This window comes from Macrosteles quadrilineatus, unplaced genomic scaffold, assembly GCF_028750875.1.
Source record: "Macrosteles quadrilineatus isolate MER2022 unplaced genomic scaffold, UCM_ALF_1.0 Scaffold_64__1_contigs__length_664444, whole genome shotgun sequence".
In the NCBI taxonomy this organism is placed as follows: Eukaryota; Metazoa; Arthropoda; class Insecta; order Hemiptera; family Cicadellidae; genus Macrosteles; species Macrosteles quadrilineatus.
In genome coordinates this window covers 173,035-196,078 of record NW_026542657.1, presented here as the reverse complement: position 1 = coordinate 196,078, position 23,044 = coordinate 173,035, and the positions used below count along the sequence as shown (strand labels likewise).

The window sequence follows — 23,044 nt, the reverse complement described above, 5'->3', positions numbered from 1 at the left end:
GAATGCCGAACACATTTCAATATTCAATACGTAATTACAACAACCCTTGAGGTAATATTTTCCAAGATAGCACACAATATGGCCGCCAAAAAACTCTGTTTCCGTATATCTGCCTTGTTTGTTTGAAATTATTATTTAAACGTCCATAAAGGTTTTTCTTCTGATGCCAAATGGATTTTTACACTCATTATATACTTCATAAGATTGTGTAGGACCTAGGTTCTAACATCAGCTGCCAAAACTTCTGTCCTTGGAAGAGAACAAGAAATATGAGAAAAAGGCCATCTAAGAGAAAATAAATTGTTAGTTGCAATATTTAAAAGAAGATATGAACAAAATGAATGAACCATTTAAAAGAGTCAAACATTGTTGAGAACGGTAGTACAGTTTGGTGCAAGTCTTTCGATTCTTCTTGCGCGTTTACTTTGTAGATATACACTTGGATAAACAATTACATCCTAGGATATCTTTCAAGCGCTTGAAACACATCTTCTTTTTGGTGTTATAAGAATTCAGGAAGCCTTGCCTCCAACACGTAATCTACGGTGACTGCAACATCCTAAGATGTTGTTAGGTAAAGACACGATCTTTAGTAGGGGCATACTATCATCAATGGTTTTACAAACTAAATAATTTGTTGTACTGAAAATTTTAAAAACATTCCATTAGAACGTGTTGGAAAATGCTCATCTTTTCCGGCCGGTGAAGATGGCTCAGAGTCATATAGCTGGGGGCTTCACTGACACCAGTGCATCCTATCCTTGTGAGATCCTTGTCAGTCCCAAAAGCCTCCACAGATATCCTTGGATGTAATTGTTTATCCAAGTGTATATCTACAAAGTAAACGCGCAAGAAGAATCGAAAGACTTGCACCAAACTGTGCTACCGTTCTCGACAATGTTTGACTCTTTTAAATGGTTCATTCATTTTGTTCATATCTTCTTTTAAAAATTGCAATTAACAATTTATTTTCTCTTAGATGGCCTTTTTCTCATATTTCTTGTTCTCTTCCAAGGACAGAAGTTTTGGCAGCTGATGTTAGAACCTAGGTCCTACACAGCAATCTTATGAAGTATATAATGAGTGTAAAAATCCATTTGGCATCAGAAGAAAAACCTTTATGGACGTTTAAATAATAATTTCAAACAAACAAGGCAGATATACGGAAACAGAGTTTTTTGGCGGCCATATTGTGTGCTATCTTGGAAAATATTACCTCAAGGGTTGTTGTAATTACGTATTGAATATTGAAATGTGTTCGGCATTCCAATAAAACCCCCATGCAGACGTTTAAATGATTTTGGGCCAACTAATAAGAGAGATATGCGAAAACAGAGTTTTAGGACGCCATCTTAGGTGTCATCTTGGAACATATGCACCTAAAAGTTTATGTAAGTAAATTTGGAGTATTGTAATGTGTTTGCACTCCGATAAAACCCCTATGCAGATGTTAAAACTATTATTTTAGGCCAACTAAGAAGAGAGATTTGCGTAAACAGAGTTTTAGGACGCCATCTTGGGTGCCATCTTGGAACATATGCTCTTAAAAGTTGATGTAAGTAGATTTTGAGTATTGCAATGTGTTTGGCACCTGAGAAAACCTCTACTCAGATGTTTAAACCGATATTTTAGGCCAAATAACAAAAGAGTAATGGGGCAAACAGGGTCTGGCCGCCATCTTGGATACCGCATTTCCGGTTCAAATTTCGCTTTGGCAACACGCAGATTTGTACTCAGCAGGGTCGAATTACCCTAAAAAATCTGTTTACCCAATCGTTACATGAAGTTTTTCTTGCATTGCTCTTTTTTAAAAACGTACCTTCTCCAATTGTGTTTCGTTGTAAATCAATAACATTAATAATATATGGACTATTAAATTACAAATTATTAGATTTTGGTTATTAAATGATAAAGGATAATTACGTTTTTGTTACCCAAGCAGCTACAGGATGAGTTCGGACATATTTCGTCAGTAAAAACTTAAATATAATCAACTCAATGTATATTTAATCAGTTTAAAAAGTAAAATCTTTATTGAAATCTAATTTATCACTTTTTTAAACGGGATATTACTATAAGTGTAATGGAGACTCTTAAAGCAAATTTCTTCTTCTTTTCAACTATAAAAGAATTATCAAAATCGGTCAAAAAACGATGGAGTTATTTGCATTTTTCTCGATAAAGGTCAAGTCAGGTGGTCCGCCATATTGGATGGCAGCCATATTGGTACTCGACCAACGCCGATCGTGGCAACATGCGTTTTCTTACTGTCCAAAGTGTCCTTGACAACAATCAAAAGAGAAAGTGCGTCCGAATAATTTTGCATACTCAACCCCAACCACGGCCTGGTCTTTGTTTTGTTGGCAAAAACTTAATCAAATGCCTTAATTTTATATACATATTTACATCATATTACAAAGTGTCACATAAGAAATCATTTACACAATAGTATACTTTGTTTAGCAGCAGGGACTGAACTTCTTTCTTAAACTTATGATCATTATCAATATTCTTTATCCTGTTTGGTAGCTTATTATATAATTTTTTTTCCAAAATACTGTGGCAACTTTTCAAAGGAACTTAATCTATGAACAGGAAACTGGAAATCACTTCTGTTCCTAGTCTGATAATTGTGAATGTGTTGATCTTCCATTAACATATTAAAGTTAGATTTGACATAAAACAGACATTTACTAATGTACATAGATGATAGTGTTAAAATTTTGAGTTCCCTAAAAATAGATTTACAGGATGTTCTAGGTTTAGAATTTGTCATGATTCTAAGATACTTTTTTTGTAATTTTAAAACAGACTACATACCTGAACTACCTCCCCAAAGTTCAACACCATACTGCATTGAAGAAGCGAACAATGCATGATATACAATCAATCTCGTCTGTAAGTCAGTAAAGAGTCACTAAAGAGTGTTCTGATGAAGGTTAGCCTACTGCAATTATTATCTTAGTTATTTACTCATCTGTGTCCTGTAAGTCCTTGTGACATTGGACGTCGATTGGACTAATTGTAGTGACAGAGGAGAGTGTTGAAAATATAATGGGATTCATAATTGAGTTTTCCATTCAAAATTATTGACCATAATAACCAATTTTTATGCTAGATATAAATGATGGTCTTGAATTCTACAGTACTATGCGAAAGAAAATTTATTAAACTAGTGTGCCTGTTGCTCGAAATCGAGCAATTGTCTAGTACCGGTATTATACAGGAGATATTAAAAAATAACAGTCATCTTCTATGAGTGCTCAAAATCAATCAATTGTCAAGAACCGTTATTATCGTTGTTGCCGTTTTGCGCGTAGTTACGCTTTTTGCGCGGATTTTGGGGGGCTGCACGGATTAGGGTTGTGAGCGGATTTTGCGCAGATTTCACCCAATTGTAAAGTATTTTAAAATATATGGGAATTTCAACGGCAAATCAGGACACTTTGTACTATGTGACTCAAGAGGAGCACTTTCTTTATGAGTAGGAACTAAGGATTATATTATAGTGCATTCAAGAATGATCGATGATATTTTTTTGTTTACTTATTGTTCTCTTCACTCCCTTTACTTCTATGTCTACGAATGACGAATCCTATAATCAGGTTGTCACTTCTAGAGATTAAATCGTTTTCTGGGGATATTTTACTACCCGTTCTAGTGATTTTCCTCTGGACGTTGGTTTGTGGCAACACTGCTAACCTAACCAAACAGGCAAACAAAACAAAGTACAAACAGAAACAAAACAAACTAACCAACGACCAACATAACATAAGCTTTAATAAAGCAAAGGGTAAAATATATCAATCACGGACGTCTCGCTAAAATTATATTTTTTTCACTAAGCACCGTTTCCCCAGAAAAGCAAAAAAACAAAAGTTGTTTGAGTTTATGTTTGTCAAATTAATTACTGTCAAATATAAATACACTTACGACACAAATTCATTCAGGACTCAGAACAAAAAAACAGTACGTTTCCTCGTCAAAACAACATTCATACCACAAATAAGAGAAAACCAACAACTCCTGTCTTAATTTATTGTTACCTCTAACCCAATATTTTAGGAGATATATTGCATTTTATTGATTTCTAAAACTTTTAACTGCTATAGGTAAAGTTTGTTCGAACAATAAGTTTAGTTTAATTGAATATGCAATTTTCAAAATTTTGTATTAATGTAAAAGCATTATATTTTTTCACTGAATATTTTTTTGTATCTGTTCAATTATGCTAATATTGAAAGCACACATAAGTGTAAACATCCTGTAACATATTTTGAGTGTTGCATTTCGTTATAGGTGAAAAATTAACTGAAAACTTGTTTTCTAGTGCTATATTATTAGACTAGGTTAATTTACAGAGTGCACGGATTGTGCACGTATTTTTAACGTATTGTGCGCGGATTAGAGAGGAAAAAGCGGGATTTTCATGCTTGTGAGGAGGGATTTCTTCCGGAGCTGTGTGGCAACACTGGTTATTATACAGGCGTTATTTAAAACTGCAGTAATATCAGTCATAATTTTCGATTTTGATAATTTTAAAAGACTTAAAGCTTATGTAACTAATTGAAATACTCACTCTATTAATAACGGGTTGAAATAATAAACACTTACTGTGAAAATATTTTATCATTTTTTGAAGCAGGCCTTATTTTTTAGTGTTTTATAAAAATGTTTCCCGACTTAAAAGCTGTTACCAGTAAACATTTCTTGCATTTATTCATTTGATCTAACATTAGGTAGGTTTTCTTTACCACTGTGACAACATGATTTGTATATTCTTCATGATTTTTTTACTTGATAAATAAGTTTCATAGCAGAACTGGTAAAAATTATTCATCTCTCCAAGTGATTGTGTATCTGGATTCCTTACTGTCCCGCCTCTCTTCTACTCTTCTCATACATATAAAATTTCCTCATAACCTCCTCCTGTTTTTAATATTTCTTCTTTAAACTCATGACATTTTCTGTTCTTCCAACAAAACTGATTAACTGTTTGGATTGATCTATAACCTCATGAATATTACAAACATTAATATTTACTCCCAAGTTGAGGTGAGGTGAGTTTCTTTTTACATACAGCCGTTTTTTTGTTTTTAAATTTGTTCAATGTATAATTCTTATGGTGAAAACCTGACCTTTGAAAGGGTCTCACGCCCTTTTGGGTAGGAAAGGGTAAGAAAGGGGTAGGAACTTGAATTCTAAAACCTTAATGCAAAACTACGAATTGGGCCGAATATTTTGACACCTTAAACTTTGAAATTGGTCCACAAATAAGGGAAGAGTAGTGTTCACAAAAAAAAAAAAAAAAACAAAAAAAACAGCCCTCACGTATTAATATAAGAGATACTTTGAGAAGTTTTAAATATATAAATACATAAAACTAGAGACATAGCACAATTTTTTTGAGTGACAACACTCACTTAATTATGAGTCCCATTATATTTTCATTTTTGCTGTTGAAAACGCAGACGACAATCCAGAGACCACGTCGGTCCGTCTTAACCTGAACCTGATTCAGTTTACTTCCAGTCCTGCCGACGGCAATGTACACACGTGAATTGATAGGCCTAACTGTAATTGTTTCGTGTTCTGTGTTAAATGTTTGTAACGTATTCTGACGACACCTCCAAAAGTGGATCTTTTGTAAATCCTGACAATGGTGGAGTTAAAGATCCTCCAAAACATATCTAGCAAGTAAAATTTGACACTGGTATATTCAAGGGTGGTCCTAGACATATATTTTGGGGGGGTCACCGGGGGGCCTGGGGGGTGAACATGCTAAAATGAGTGGTTGTTAAGCTATTTTGAGGACCTAGTTTAATGTGTTCAAGCTTCCCAGTTTATTTAAAGGTCAAAGAAATGTCTAAAAATAAACTTGTATAATGTCATGTTTTTGCATTATTGAGACTTGTGGTTTTAATATCAAAGGAATACCGCAACATTACAACAAATTCAAGCATTATTGATTTACGAAAACACCCTTTCAACTGGTGCCGATGTGCATGCTAAACAGAAAATGTCCAAAATCAGACCAATATTTCGAAAAAGAGAACTTATTTTATCTAAGAAGTGTTTAAGAACTTGCACCAAACACGACTGCATTATACCTGCCCAGTAAGCAACAGTTAACCTACACAAAGTACACTACCCAACTAACGTTGCGTCGGCGTCCCGTCACTGCTACCGCCTGAAGAATTGGTTCTCAGTGTTCTCATTTTTTTCTACACCAGTGCCAGTGGCAATTTACAAGGGGTCAACGTGAGAATAAAGTTTTTGTGCAACGTTTTTGTGGTTGTGCCGGGAATTAATTCCGTCCCTTCCGCATCTAAGTCTGAGACACTACCATTTTGTTGTTTTGTGGCTAGCAACATGCCAATTGGGTTGTGTTATTCTTAAATATGATATCAGGTGCTCTAAATATGAATACTATTTAATATTGAAAGTTTTGAAATTTGCTATGGTAATCATTGAATTACATTACTGTAATTACAAATTCCTAACGCTGAACTCAGATAAATTAATATTCAACTACCTTTTAAACTTTGACTATTGATACAACTTCTTTTCTTTATCCAATATCCAATTCAAGTTTTCAATCATCTGGGTTAAAATGAATTATAACATTAAATGCCGAAAAATTAAATAAGAAGAATGCAGCCGAACGTCGAACGTCAGCATCGGACACTGCCGTTGCCATATATGGCTGAAAGCGTCCGTTGTCTGCCGATCTTCCCTACTTTTCATAACGTACTAAAACATAATCAGACTTGAACGATCCCAAGTTTTAGGTTAGACTTTGTAATTAGTCCTTTCGTTCGCTACAAGTGTAAAGACTACAACGAATTTCAATTTGGTAAAACAATTTGCAATAAAAATTATTAATGTTTCCCTGGTATAATAGTTTATGTATATAAAAAATATTTTGGGGGGGTCATGACCCCCTGACCCCCCCCCCCCCCCCCCCCCGCCTGGGACCGCCCTTGGGTATATTAAGGATTGTATGACAAAGTGCGTTTTTACCATTCTTAGAAGCAATATTAATTACGAACGGCAAAATGTTGTTGGTGTTGATAGTGAGCTAGGCCTACTTAGAAACACTTTTTCGGGCTGCTTATACAAAACTATACAGTCATTATGACAGCTACAAAAAAATATCCCCCCTCAAAATCCCCTAAAATAAGCTCCCCCCAAACATTCCTGTGGCGCAAACGCGCCACAGTACCCCCCGTCTGTGCACCCCTGGGGGGGGGGGGGTAAATAAAAACTACAAAAGTTGGATAAAAGAAATTGGTTTATTAGTTTATTAGCTCTATGGTAGCTTGTGTGTATTTATTTTTAATGCAGAATTCTGTAATGTAATAATTTATCTTGAGGGGGTTACTACTTGCTCTTGCAATTTAAATTTGATTGTCAAAACTATGCTTTTAAAAATATATGTAAATTTCTAGCCAAAAACGGGGCACCGCCTTCAGAAGCAGCTTCTCTAGCCAAACATGTGGTTACAAATTGTCCCAATTTGAACATATTGGGTCTAATGACAATTGGAAGATTCGATCATGACCTTACACAAGGGCCGAATCCGGATTTCCAGGTACAAATAGATAGAAAAGACACATTTGCATTTCAGATATATTGCCTTGATTACTGTTTAAGCACTGAACTTCAGTTCAGACACAACCACAATTCCTTATTGCAAGATGTATACTCTATGATAGTACGGCCGTATAGAATGGCTCTTAGAGTAGATATAAAAAGAACAGTGGCGGATGTACTATTTGGGCTAACGGGCTTAAGGGTGCGCTCTACCTCAGCTCGGGCTTCAGTAGCTATGTTGCGCCATTGAACAGCGCCGCGAGAAGCGCTTGCAGAGGTGTCCAAGATGCCTGTTTTCAAATTAACCAATAATGATAGCTACGCACTCTAAGTGGCTTATAGTAGTACAAAGAACAATCTATAGTTCTTCGTTTTTCAAATTTTCAAATGGTGTTTTTTTAATAAGTTAGGGCTAGTTGAAAAGACCTTTTTTCTTGTCCTACAACTCAAGTTTATAAGGTGTGTATTAGAATAATTGAAAAAATTAAACCACAAACTATATAAAATATCATCCTCTTTAATATGAGACCTTAACTTCGATTCTACCTTCAATGTAGCAGGTGAAAACAGAAATCTTGCAAAAACCTTGCATTCGGTAGCGCGTCAGGGGTAAAGCGCGCTTAAAAAGTCGAAGCGGGTAAAGCGCGCCCTTAAGTCCCCTCCCCTTGGACTCTTAAACTTACACTAGATAAAACAAGCCTCGTGCTCCGCAACTTACACTAGATCATGCTGGGTAAAACAAGCTCAAGCTCTAAAAAATCACAATTTTTGAAAATTACAAGAAAATAAATGTTGTGCAATATTTTTACGTAGTTTTGCGTTATGAGAAAATACTGAGTTAGAGATATTTTTGTTAAACTTTAACAACTAAATCTAGACTTCTACTGGACCGATTTTTAAAATTAATGGGTCATTGGAAATCCCAGTTCATGTAGATTTGCAAATAATTATGAAAGTGTGATTTTATTAAATATTTGTGGTGAAAAAGTAAAAATAACAAAAATACATTAATACCCCCGCCGCACCAAACCTGCAGACTAAGCGAATTTCAACTTGTCTGATTACATTTTTACTAAAATATTTCCATAAATGAGACATATTTATTCACAATTTAAATGACATTAGATTTAACCAGAGCTTAGGTTTGCTGCTACGGGGAAGGTAAAAAGTGTTTTTTGACCATATGTCAATAGTATAAAATGAAATAAATAAATTTGCCAAATTTTATCAACATATACCCATAAACAAGTAAACTACAACAGTTTTCATTTTCTCCATAAGAACAACACAGGAATTTTAAATTACATATTTTTTTTAATTTTCTCCGTGACTGTTAGGCATAAAACAGCTCTTCAATATACTAAATTATTTATTTTTTTAAGCTCTACAAAATGGTTGAGAAAGAAATTGCAAAAATTTTTATTTTTAGGGTTAAAAATGGGAAAACCCCATTTTTACCCCATAAAACCCCCCCTAAACCCCTGTTCCCATGGTCCGATTATGCTGGTTCGCGAACTCGTTTGAATAAACGTAGGTTTACACGTTAGTACCAAATTTCATCAAAATCGGATCATATACGCTCGAGTTATCGCGCTAACGGACACATATATAAATATATATATAAATATATGAATTTGAACAGATGGTGTTTTTGGCTTCTGGGGACCTCAAAACGAAAAAGTAAATCGTTCCCGAGTCTAGGTCTTATAATGAGACCTACGGTAATAGCTTATTTCCTATATGGGAAATTCGCTAAAAACTGCTTATTTCAAGTTTATGTTTTCAAGTTTCTATTTGTAGCCAGCTTTTGGAAGTATTTTCAAGAAGTTCATGGTAGTTATTTGCAGTAGCCTAAATTTTATCCTCTTTCAGAATATCACATCCACTTTGGTCGATTCCTTTAAAAGTTATAGGCAATAAGCTAAGTGACCTCCAAATTTATAGTGGTGAGAAAATACTGAATTACATATCTTTTTGTTAAACTTTGTACAACTAAATCTAGACTTCTACCGGAACGATTTTGTTCCTTAATGGGTCATTGGAAAGACTAATTCGTGTATATTTGCAAATAGTTATGAAAGTTTGATTTTATTACATATTTGAGGAGAAAAAAAAACAGTAATACATTTAAAACACCTTTTTCCAAGTTTATATTTCCAACTTTATATTTTTAGCCAACTTAAGGCTGCCATAATTGAGTATTTTCAAGAAATACATTATAGTTATTTGTAGGAAATTTTATTCTCTATCAGAATATCACTACTACTTTGATCAATTTACTCACCATTTCAAAGATCTTTGCAAAATTGTTAAGCAACCTCCCAATTTATAGTGGTGAGAAAATACTGAATTAAAGATGTTGTTGTTAAACTTTGTACAATTAAATCTGCAGTTTTACTGAACCGATTTTATTAATTTATAGGTCATTGGGAAGCCTAATTCATGTGGATTTTCAAATAATTACAAAAGTTGGATTTTTTTAAGATTTACTAGGTGAAACCTGTCAAAGTCGACAGTTACAGTTGAGGTTTCAAGCAAATGGAAGCTGGTATTTCACCGAAGGTTCTTAGGTCAAAACAAATAGTATGAGGTAATTAGAATTGAATAACTATATCTAAAACTAAATTCCATATTCAAGATATAATTAAATTTATGTTTTCTGATTAAGCGATACAGTATCTCGAACTTAACTGATTAAAACTATCAATATCTCAAAGGAAAGCCTTTATTTCTAGAAGTATTTTAAGACCAAGACATATAAAATAATTTAAATAAAAATAGAGTTACATATCATTGATTGCAGATAAGTACCTACTAAAACAATTATAATTATTGTTGATTCGTGATTCAGCAGTGTGCTTTAAGTAGTCCAATCTTAATAATCAATAGCTCAAATGAAAGCTGGTATTTCACTAATGGTTTTTAGATCAAAACATATAGGGTAACGTTATTAGAACTGCTGGAATACATCTTTAATTGAAGTAAAAAAATCTAATTTATATTTTTTTGTCGAGTCATACATTAGATAAATTAATGATGATGCTTGATGACAAATATGTGCTTGCATAGTTTATTTTAAGACTAACATTATGAAAATCGGTTGGGTAGAAGAGCCAAACGAACTTGAAATAACCCAAATTTAACTCCTATAAGAAATGTACAGGGAGGCAGTTTGTGCATAACTCGAAATATACGTCAAAATGAATGCTGATGCTTGATGGCAAGTAAAGGTTGCGTCCATACCTTTAGTTTAAGGCCAATTTATGAAAATCGGTCGGGTAGAAGAGCTAACCCTACTCGGACCAATAAAGACAATAAAGAAAGACCAATAATTTTTATATATGGCAATAATTGGTTTACCATCATGCATAATCTAATCATACGAAACATGTGTTAATAATTGACAGCTTATTGTTATATTGTTGTTTAATTGATTTTTCTTTGATTAAATGTTGTTCAAATTTTGCATTTGTGTTTAAAGTGTGTTCCTTATGTTAAGTGTGTGATTATAATGTTACTAGTGTACATGTTGCTCGAAATCGAGCAATTGCAAAGAAGTACAGGAGTTATTTATAAACAAATTACTTGTTTAAAAACTAATAACAGTCATAATTTCCAATGATTTTAAAAGAGTCAACTAAAAGATTATTAACCAATGGAAATACTCACAATTCACAGTCCTATTCCAGTTTAAAGGGTGAATTTTTAACAATCAAACTGCCCATGGACGGGAAAAGGTAAGCTTACAATAAGTCAACGTAAAAAGGCTGGCAGCTTCTATAAAGTACCGTACCTAAGTTATTTAGCCAATTTGTAGACAATAAGGTGTAGGCTACTTTAAACTCTACAGGACAGAGTTAGGCAAAAACTGGCAAAACTCTGAAATGGTGTTATTTATCATAGGCTTACATATATGCCAAATCCTTAAAATAAAAATTTAATAACTAATAACTTATATCATTAAACACCAACCACCATCCAAAACTATACACATTTGTAATACAACATAGATAATTTACACATTGACTGTTTACAATTAACATATGTTCTTCTTCTAACTAATAATTTTTGCTTCGCAACGGGAAAAATCTGTTTCGTAATCATTGAAATAGATTTATAATAAATAATCTAAAACTACCACATAGTTGTTTTATTTTTTTTATCGGCTGTCTGAAATTGTGAAATAAACATCTGACAGTTCTGGTTGTTTACATTTAAATGTCAAAGCAAATGTAAACATTGTGAATTTTACCTCCCTCAAGTAACAGAAATAAAATACTTGGGCATGCACTTAGATGCAAAGCTTAATTGGAAGGCACATATCTGGACTAAAAGACAACATCTAAATTTAAAAACAACTAAACTTAATTGGCTTCTTGGATCTAAATCACAACTCAGTACACAAAATAAATTGTTACTGTACAAAACAGTTTTAAAACCAATTTGGACTTATGGTATTCAGCTTTGGGGATCAGCAAGTACCTCAAACATTGAAATTATTCAACGTTACCAATCAAAATTATTACGTAAAATTGTCAACGCTCCTTGGTTTGTTACCAACAGAACACTTCACAATGATCTTCAAATTCGAACAGTAAAAGAAGAAATTACAAAATCTAGTTAAAAATACATTATAAAATTGGAAAATCATTCAAATCATCTTGCACTTAATTTATTGGACAATCACAACACCATTTACAGACTGAAGCGACATACGATATTGGACCTACCATTCAGATTCGGCTAAGTGTTATCAAAATTCTCTTTGTTAGCTAGTGTTGACGGTGGTCAATCACTAGCTCATGTTCTTCAAGTTATTTTTGTACTGTATTACTATTTATATCATTTGCTTATTGTTCAACTTGAACAGATTGAAAATTAAATAAAGTTAAAAAAAAAAAAAAAAAATGCTTCCATGGAGACCAATTTTGAATATTTAATTTCTGACAACAGCTGGAGTTTCAAAACAATTTTTGTTTCCCATGTTAATCTTATGGAGAAATACGAAACTTTAAAGGTCCCCATGGCCTCACTATAATTATTTCCCTGAAAAGAAAGTTTCATGCACAACTTCACGTTACGCTCTTTCCAAAGACACCAAAAACATGTCAATCGGTTCAGTAGTTTCGGAGGAGTAATTGTCACAAAAATCCTGCTTGCGTATTAAATAAGTATAGATGTGCTTAATCTGTACCATTAATATTAGTGAGTAAAGTGGTGTATGGATTTCATAACCATTATTTTACTAGAGACAGTTTTATTTAATCACAACGGGCTCTGTTGCTAATATAAATAAAGCTATTTTTGTCTAGAGAATAATTTAACTAGGGTATCTTACTTCTGACTTCGTAGTAAGCAAGCGTTGAGCGGTCACACGGATTTGATAGGAGAGATGGACATGGTCATTTGCATAATCAAAGGGGTGTCTGCAATGTGATGAACTCATTCGTTTTTTCCCAATAGAAGAACAGAGGTATGGCAATTGAGAATGTAATTTTTTATATGAAATTAATTGCATTACTGTATTTAAATTGTTTTGTTTAGTTAAAAAAAAAAAAAACACTTATCTTTAATGTACTACCTGAAAAACTATAAAATGTGTATCAAATGTTATGTTTTATGGCTTTGATTATTACCGTATTTATGAAATGTTCATTTATAAAAAAAAATCTTCCGTAATTAATTCTGAATAAACATTAAACATAAAGAAATGAGTAGGGGGAGAAATGGAAAGATGCAAGCCTTCCTTTCTTTATGACTTTTTTATATTAATTACTAGCTGACCCGGCGAACTTCGTATCGCCTAAGTTATAGGTTTCCCCTAAGACAGACCGATGGAAAGAAAGTACCGTTACGTTTAATTTTCAAGATGATCTCGTTCGCATCGCTCAATCACGTCCTGGTTGAAGTTCGTTCGCTACGCTCACTCACCTTTGGATTGGAGCTCGTTCGCTACGCTCACTCACCTTTAGGTTGGAGCTCGTTCGCTGCGCTCACTTGCCTTCAGGTTAGCTCGTTCGCTACGCTAACTCGCCTCCAGGTTGAAGTTCGTTCGCTACGCTCACTCACCTTTGGGTTGGAGCTCGTTCGCTACGCTCACTCACCTTTAGGTTGGAGCTCGTTCGCTGCGCTCACTTGCCTTCAGGTTAGCTCGTTCGCTACGCTAACTCGCCTCCAGGTTGAAGTTCGTTCGCTACGCTCACTCACCTTTTGGTTGCAAATTAGCTGTTGTCATAAATGTAAAAGAAATAATAGTGCTGCACCCTGTTGGTAATCCTTGTAACTTTAATGCTATTGAACATCATAGAACAGAACCAACTTGTTTAATTGAAACAGCTGTTAAGATTCATTAATTCCATTTCTCATAAGGTTAACATGGGAAACTCAAGAGCCACTGGGGCGGAGCCCTTTTAAGAATTTCGAAACGGGAAATAGTTTACGTCCGATTCGCATACCTACAGAATTTACACACCAAATTTCATAACGATCGGTGAAGTCGTTCCGGAGGAGTTTGCAGACAAACACTGTGACACAAGAATTGTATATATTAGATTTATTTCTTAAAGCAAAACTTAAAGAGATAATCAAAATAATCTTGTTATGATTTTTTATATCACAGACTGCATAAAAATGTGTGTTGGAAGCCTAGTAATTTAAAAAATTGTCTAACCCCCCGCTGTAGGTCAAACCTCCCAGACCCCCCCCCCCCCCGATGGTATTTAGCCCCCTCCTCCATTACTAAATCCTAGATCCACCACTAAACCAGAATAGACAATAAGAATATAAACTGAACTAAATAATTATCAGTTTATCAACAGATATTGAATTCATTAAGAGTTTAAACTGTACTGATTATGATTATGGTTATTTCATTGCATATTTGACCTAGTTTCATTTAACTCTCTGATACTAATCTCATTATGCACATTGGTTTTAGACTGTGATACCCTTTTATTTTACAAAATGTATGTTACCAGTAGGTATGTCTATAATGGGATAAATAATAAATCTTTGTCAGCCATTTTACCTACTAAAAGTTATTCACATAACATCAAACTAGAAGCTATACCTTTCTTGAAGGTCTTATTTACTGCTCAAAAAATAAAAAAATAAAAATTATAAATAATTGAAAAGAAATAATTTATTGTCTATATTTTGTATTCATAATCAGTGGCTTAGCGACTGTGGATCGAGTGGAGCAGTCGCTCCAGGGGGAAAGGCTCTAGGGGGCGGAACTTAGGGGAGCAGATAAAATATCAGATATACATAAATACAAACTTAAATTTGGACTTCCACTGATCAGGTATATACTTAAAAACAAATATTATTATAAATAAACTCTAAATATCAGTCTTCAATTTTATTTATAATATTTCTAGATGAATCGTAATTCGTCACCATCGCCACGTTGCTTGCTGCTGCCTAGAGAACGAAACTTGAATTGCGGCATACAATATTTGATATTGTTGCAAATTTGTCTAAAAAATTTTTCTCTTGGGTGGGAGAAGATTGTTGTCACAATGCAGCAAAATCGACTCTTTTCAATACTGCAATACTTAAGGAAGCGTGCAGTCCGATTTTGATGAAATTTTTGGTATCTGTTTACTAATCCATGGTATCTCCACCAAGTATTTTTTCAATTTTTGCAAAAATTTGAAAAATGGAATATTTACAAAAATGGTTGGAATGGTTTTGATTAAAATTTAGACTGCTTTCAGAGTAAACTAATGATTTTCCTCGAGCAAAGCTCGGTCCCCAGGTACTTAGATATAAATGTAGAAGATTTTGGGGCTGATTATCTCACAATTTAACTTTTGCCTTGGATCACGGTTTTTCATAAAATCAAAAAACACATGTTATGTCAACATTAGTATTTATTTATTAAAATCAATCAAATCAACTCTTCTAGTAATCAAAAATAATAAAATTAGTTTTACACTGTCCTTTCATATCTTTCACATATATAGTAATATCTACTACCTTAATCTGTTGTACTAATGGCAAATCTTCCCTATTCCACTCGTACTCGTCTGTGAAAATAACCCCACAGAGCATTAATAAAATTATAATATAATAATAAGTTAACAAAATAAAATTTGCTGATCTCTAAAACCAATTGAAACATGAATAATTGATTTGCTAAAAGAAAAGATTGGCAAAGGTGACTAACATGATTTCAAATAAAGTAGCCTACAATTCAAGGCAATTTACATTCGATTTAAGAATAGTTTTACAAATGAAACTTTTGGCTTGGAAATTATACATCAGACAATAAATTAATTAAATAAAGAGACTTACATTTTCTACGAGTAGTGTTCGTTTCGGAAGATGCCAAGACAGTAACGGTTTATTCAAATCATCCTAGGTAAAGTCGGCGTTATCAATGCCTTCTGAATCTACTAGTCTTAACCTATAATATATAGTACAAAATGACTATCGATTTCATACATAGTTTATATTTCTGTGAAGAATTTTTTAAACCTAATATTCGGTATACCTACACTGTAATTGTCCTACTGTTAACATTAAAATATGTGACACAATTTTCCGTAATCAACGACGTAAATAAACCTACCACATAGTTCTGTTGTGTGCATTGTGTAAAGATAGTGTTAATGACAAGTGTAGACAATTTAAGAAAACTTAAACTTAAAAACTTCTACGAGTCTCGTTAACACTATTAACGCAATTGTGTACACTACTTTACATACGACCGGTTTTTAATGACTAATAATCACTACTCAAAACTTCTAAGAGAGGTTATGTTTTTGTTTATAACCTCTCATTGCCACTAACATTGATGCGACGACTCATCACAATGTACCAATTGTACAATGTATTGCAATCACATTGTACCAATCACAAATTGCAACAACCGTTAACAATCAAATTGGTAAACAGCTGATTAGTTGAAGTCGAAGCATTATTACAATTTTACTTCTTCTCTCTCAATCCTTAAACTTCATTGGTCCTTTACCTGTGTTGTTACGTAAAACTATGCTGTTATGTAAGTAAACAATGCTGTTATGAGAAACTTTCCAATTCTAAGTACTGAACTGAAATATCTATTTTAAGAAACGGATTTAGGTAAAATATTTTATTCAATTTGTTTGGATCAGCTGTATGAAATTGTGAAAGAAGCATTTAACAGTTCTGACTGTTTACATTAAAATGTCAATGCTAAGGTAAATAAATATTGTTAATTTTCTCATGCTTCCATGGAGACCAATTAATATTTAATTTTGAAAACCTCACCTCAAGACTTAATTTGATACACCTATTCATTTGATACACATTCCTAGATATGTGAACCATTTCTCTGCTTAATTTTGGCTGTATTGGTTTAGTATTTTAGTCGTGGCAGCTGCACAGACAAACATACACCCCCTACTAGCAGCAGAGCCCGTTGTGGTTAAATATAACGGTCTCTAGTAAAATAATGGTTATGAAATCAATACACCACTTTACTCTCTAATATTAATGGTACAGATTAAGCACATAACATTATAATCACACACTTAACATAAGGAACACACTTTAAACACAAATGCAAATTGTTAACAACAACATTTAATCAAAGAAAAATCAATTAAATAACAATACAGTAGACTCCCTCTTATCCGGACACCTTTTGGACATCGGTTTGACCGGACTACACTCGGTAGAAGTGACATCTCTTTATCCGGATAATTATTATCAGCACATCGGTTTAACCGGTCTAGATTGGCAGGAAGTGGGCGGTACTGAAACGACTGTTCTCGGGGGAAAGATTTGAGACCAGTTATTACGTGTCTAAATACAATGCTCTCCTAATTTTAAGTCAAATACTGTATAGAGTATGCATTTAAACGGTCCGTTTTAATGAGATTTTGGGGACGTCCGTTTAACGGAAAACCCCCGTTATCCGAACTGGCCTCGGTCCCGAGGAGTCCGTATAAGAGGGAGTCTACTGTATAACAATAAGCTGTCAAATTATCAACACATGTTTCGTATGATTAGATTATGCATGATGGTAAACCAATTATTGCCATCTATAAAAATTATTGGTCTTTCTTTTTCTAGTCGCGTTAGCTCTTCTACCCGACAGATTTTCATAGATTGGCCTTAAACTAAAGGTATGGACGCACCACTTATTTGCCATCAAGCATCAGCATTCATTTTGACGTATATTTCTAGTTATGCACAAACTGCCTCCCTGTACATTTCTAATAGGAGTTAAATTTGGGTTATTTTGAGTTTGTTTGGCTCTTCTACCCGACCGATTTTCATAATTATAGTCTTAAAAAAAAACTATGCAAGCACATATTTGTCATCAAGCATCATCATTTTAAAATTTATCTAATGTATTACTCAAAGAACAATATACATTTGATTTTTTCAATTTTTTACTTCAATCGAAGACGTATTCCAGCAGTTCTAATTTAATTACCTTATATGTTTTGGTCTAATAACCTTTAGTGAAATACCAGCTATTAATTGAGATATTGATTATTAAGATCAGACTACCTAAGGACACTGCTGAATCACGCATCAACAATAATTATAATCGTTTTAGTACTTATCTGCAATCAATGATACGTAACTCTATTTTTATTTAAGTTATTTTATATATCTTGTTCTTAAAATATTCTAGAAATAAAGGCTTTCATTTGAGATATTGATGGTTTTAGTCAGTCAAGTTCATGAAACTGTATCGCTCAATCAGAAAACATAAATTTGATTATATCTTGGATATGCAATTTAGTTTTAGATATATTAACTCAATTCTAATTACGTTATCCTGTTTGTTTTGACCTAAGAACCTTCAGTGAAATACCAGCTTCCATTTGAATTATTGATTATTAAGATCGGATGTACCTAAAAAGCACACTGCTAAATCACGAACAACCCAAATTGTTAAACAAATTTAGTTATTTATCTTCGATTTATAGTCAATCGATCTTGCTTGCAACCTCAACAGTAAGTGTTGACTTTGACGGGTTTCACCTAGTAAATCATTAAAAAAATCAAACTTTCGTAATTATTTGCAAATTTACACGAATCAGGCTTTCCAACAACCCATTAATTAATAAAATTGGTTCAGTAGAACTTTAGATTTAGTTGTACAAAGATTTTTAAAACTGAATTATATATAAGTGGATAGATAGATAGATATTTCACAATGTCCTCCCACCATGGTATTCTACATGTAAAATTTTTTTCTAGGTTCTTATTAAGTGCCGAGAGGATGTTGCAAAAGCTCTGAATAGAAATGTAGCTGAATTTGAGCTTTCAATGGGCATGTCAAATGACTTTGAACATGCAGTAAGTTGAAAACTATATACATCTGCTTTGTATTATCTTCATAAAGGCTATCTTGAGTCTTTGGATAGCAAACTTTATCACAAGAGTCTAGCAAAAATGAATTGAAAAGGGAAAATTTAAATAACAATAAGTTTTCTCTGTAAATATAACTTTCTGAAGAAAGTTTTGTTTCTGGGAACTAGAAAGCCTTCTTAGGAAATGTTGATGCTCATACAAAACGTGTGAGCTTTTGAGTGGGCATTTGTATCTGGACTTGTTAAATTACAATGTATAATATAATTTCCAAACAAAAGCATCTTGATTTGTAATAGATTTATTTTGATCAATCAGTTTATTATAGTGATTGATGTTGTTATTCTTTTATTTTGCAAAAGTGTAAGTAGCCTAACTCATTTTTGTTGAAAATAGTTAGTTGTTCAACTTTTGCTAATAATGGAGTATGTTTCATTCATCCTATAATTCCTGTTTAGTATTTAATAAAAGTTGGCCAGCTGATGTAACAGAGAAAGAGAGTCAGTAGCACAAACCCAAATATGGCCAACAATAGGCACACAATACAATTTATTATGTAAACATTACTTAATTTAATTTTATTTATTTACTAGCTGTGTACCCGTTCTACGCACGGGGATCTTATAATATTCAGTTGAAACCTTCTTATATAACGAACAGCAGTTGGTTTGCATATTTTAAGATATGCTGGCCAAACTATTATACATAGCTTCATTTTATGTTGTTTTTTGTTGTTCCGGATCGGTATGACAATCAATAAAAGGTTAAATTACCTCTGTGTCTGCCGGTCGATCCTATAACGGTAGGCTTACTTTTATTTTTACTATCTGATCTCGTTTGCATGGCTCAATCACGTCCTGGTTGAAGTTCGTTCGCTACGCTCACTCACCTGTATGTTGGAGCTCGTTCGCTGCGCTCACTTTCCTTCAGGTTAGCTCGTTCGCTACGCTCACTTGCCTTCAGGTTAGCTCGTTCGCTACGCTCACTCGCCTCCAGGTTGCAAATTAGCTGTTGTCATAAATGTAAAAGAAATAATAGTGCTAGTGCTGCACCCTGTTGGTAATCCTTGTAACTTTAATGCTATTGAACATCACAGAACAGAACCAACTTGTTTAATTGAAACAGCTGTTAAGATTCAATAATTTCATTTCTCATAAGGTTAACATGGGCTTCCAGAAATTCCACGTCAAAAATCGACAAAACTTGATTTTCAAGGGTTTACTGTTAAATATCTAACTGTCTCATATTCGATGAAATACGTCTAAAACCATCTCATATATGTATAGTATTTGGAAAATAAGTTTCAGGCGGGACAGTGCTATAGTTATTGAGGAGTAGTTGTAATAAAGTGCGTATTTTAGCGTTACCAAGAGAATGACAGATAGACAGACAGACAGACAGACAGACAGACAGACAGAAATTGAGATAAGGTTTGATTCGGTTTCTCTGACCTATGAAATGTAAAAATAACCAAAAAGTTCATTATTCTAAGCAATGTACAGACAAAACTCTAATTTTATTTATATAGATTCCACGGACAACAATAATAATTTACAATAATAATATGCATATCATACAAAAAATTTAAAAAATTCATAATATGCGTACAAAGCTTGTAGTTATTGGTTATGAGACGGCAGACATCTATCTATCTATATATATAATACGCTAAGCCGATTTTTGTGAACAGAACTCGTCCCTCATTTTTGGATTTTGATGATTAAAGTGTAAAAAATAGCCCTGATCTGTAGTTTTGCAAAGTGTTTTTCATTTTTTGAAATCTTTATTAGTTTGGACAGGATCTTCCACCAAAGTTGGGTTTTCTCCTATAAGATTAACATGGGGGAATCTAAATATTTAATTGGAAACTTTGTCTCCACTAAATTGAGAGAACGGCTGGGTGTAGAAACTTGGTCTCTGTCCAAAGAAAGGTCTCGGTCTGTAGATTAGCCATCAAAAGAAAAACAAAGTAAATTCCCTTAGGGCTCTGCCCCAGAAGCTCTTAAAGTTCCCTTCCCAGATTTGTTTACATTATCGTCATATGCATAATTTTTCACTACTTTTTAATGAAACCGCTGTTAATATTAAAATGGTATTTCAAAGAATACATATTATAGGGAGTCACTGAGTTTGTCAAAAAGAAGTATTTGCAATGTAATTTTCTGATTTTAAAATTAAATTTGTTTTGCATCATGTTATGTTTCGCAATAACGTTTAATTATGAAATCATTGGAAACTCTTAATACTGTAGTACGGGTTGGTGTCTGCCTTTTTGACCACTTTTGCCGATATTTTGTCATATTATTCAAGACAGATCATGATAGGTTCATGAGATTATTTCCATACATGTTTTCAATTATTTAAAAAGATTTCGACTGTCTAATACAATAAAAAATAATACAAGTGCAGAAGGGCACGTTGCCCATATTAGCCGTGTCCATATTTTGTTAAATTAATAGTGGTTCACAGCAACTGGATTAAATTTGTTATAATTTGTATGAAGAAATATTAAAGTGCACTTCAACTGACCCAGATTGTAACATAAAAAATGCCCAAACTATATACTACAAAAAAGGTTCAGGCCAGAGCCATTTTAATGCGCTTGGATTGTGACATTTATTATTTCGACTTATATTTCTTGTAATCAACGGATTATTCATCTGCATAAGAAATTCATTGTGCTCTTATCCTGTCTAATAACATCCAAACAGAGAAAACCTTGCCTAAAATAGTACCTATATCTTGACAGATGGTTTGCAGTGGCCTGTTACGGACCGTGGCCCACTTGGTTTGCCTTAAGTGAGATTTTTGAAAATAACACTACATTTAGACTGTAAAACAAATTTCACAAAGATTAATTGCCAATTAAGCAGTTATTGTCATGACAGAAAAATCGTGTTCCTTTTGAACTAGATCTCCTCATCCTTTCTAAGATACGTTGATTAACAACAATGCATGTAAACGTCACTATTTACGTAACAATTTACAGTATTTGCTTTTTGGAATTGCAGCATTGCTTTGTCATTTGCATTATTTGTTGCCAATGAAGCCGCATGACCATATGAACGAGGTCCCTCATTTCAAGAATAAAAGTCAGCTTCACTACAAGTATATTCCACTACACCTAACATTCCGAAGAGAGATTATATTGAACACTTTATGTAATTGATAAGGCTGAGACAACTGACATCCGCATGTCATGGAATCAAAATTATGCTTAAAAAATTACTATTGCTAAAACTATAGGGTTATTCATTGGCACAGTAGTACGGTATGATGACCGACGTGACGAAGGAAAAATACTAGGTGGCGTTCGCAGAGGCATCCACAAAATTGAGCAGAGTCATCAAGGGTACATATTATATTGTTTTTGTCACACTACAGTAAAAACAGTCGTTTTTAATGCATGCGTTGCGGGTCTAAAGTAGCATTTTTACTCTTTAGGGAGTAAAAATCGTTTTTAGCCTCTATGGAGTAAAAATCAGCCGTTGTCAACTCAGTTGTAAATTTCTATTTTAAACGATTGCATGTATCGAAATATGTATCGATTCGTGCTTCGTAATCATTTTAACCTACTGTCTACAGTCACTTCCCATAGCATTTTATCATTGCAGATACATTAATCCATTCCCACACTCAACACTGCTCACCTTTACTACTTCCTTCACCACCCCCTACGTCGTGGACCTGTTTCCCTCTCTTCCCATAGCATTTTAGGATTGCAGATACATTAATGTAATTTCCAAAGACAGTTCCCACACTTTGCACTGCAAGTCTTACTACTTCCTTCACCATTTCCTACGTCATAGACCTGTTTCCTTCCCTTCTCATAGCATTTAAGTATTAGATACATTTATCTAACTGCCCAAACGGTTCCCCCACTCTGCACTGCCAGCCTTTACTACTTCCTTCACCACTTACTACGTCGTGGGGCCTGTTTCCTTCCCTTCTCATAGCATTTTAGGATTGAAGATACAGTAATTTAACTGCCTCAGACGGTTCTCACACTATGCTCATACTTTACTACTTCCTAAGCGACTTTCTACATCGTGGACCTGTTGTTTTCATCACTTTCCATAGCATTTTAGTATTTTATATACGTTAATCTAATTGCCACAAACATTGCCCACAC

At 33.7% G+C, this 23,044-nt stretch overlaps 1 protein-coding gene across 3 annotated transcripts in view; it reads left to right on the top strand.

Annotated features, from left to right (window-relative positions):
- The window catches only part of LOC128981969 (pyridoxal phosphate homeostasis protein-like), a 113,280-nt gene that overhangs the window by 78,966 nt on the left and 11,270 nt on the right, over positions 1 to 23,044 (top strand). For 2 of the 3 annotated variants that reach the window (XM_054400989.1, XM_054400990.1), the window contains exons 4-5: positions 7,452 to 7,594; positions 18,802 to 18,900. In XM_054400989.1, the coding sequence (XP_054256964.1) occupies positions 7,452 to 7,594; positions 18,802 to 18,900 (242 nt within the window). The remainder of the gene's footprint in view (positions 1 to 7,451; positions 7,595 to 18,801; positions 18,901 to 23,044) is intronic. The other variant, XM_054400991.1, reaches the window with a different exon arrangement.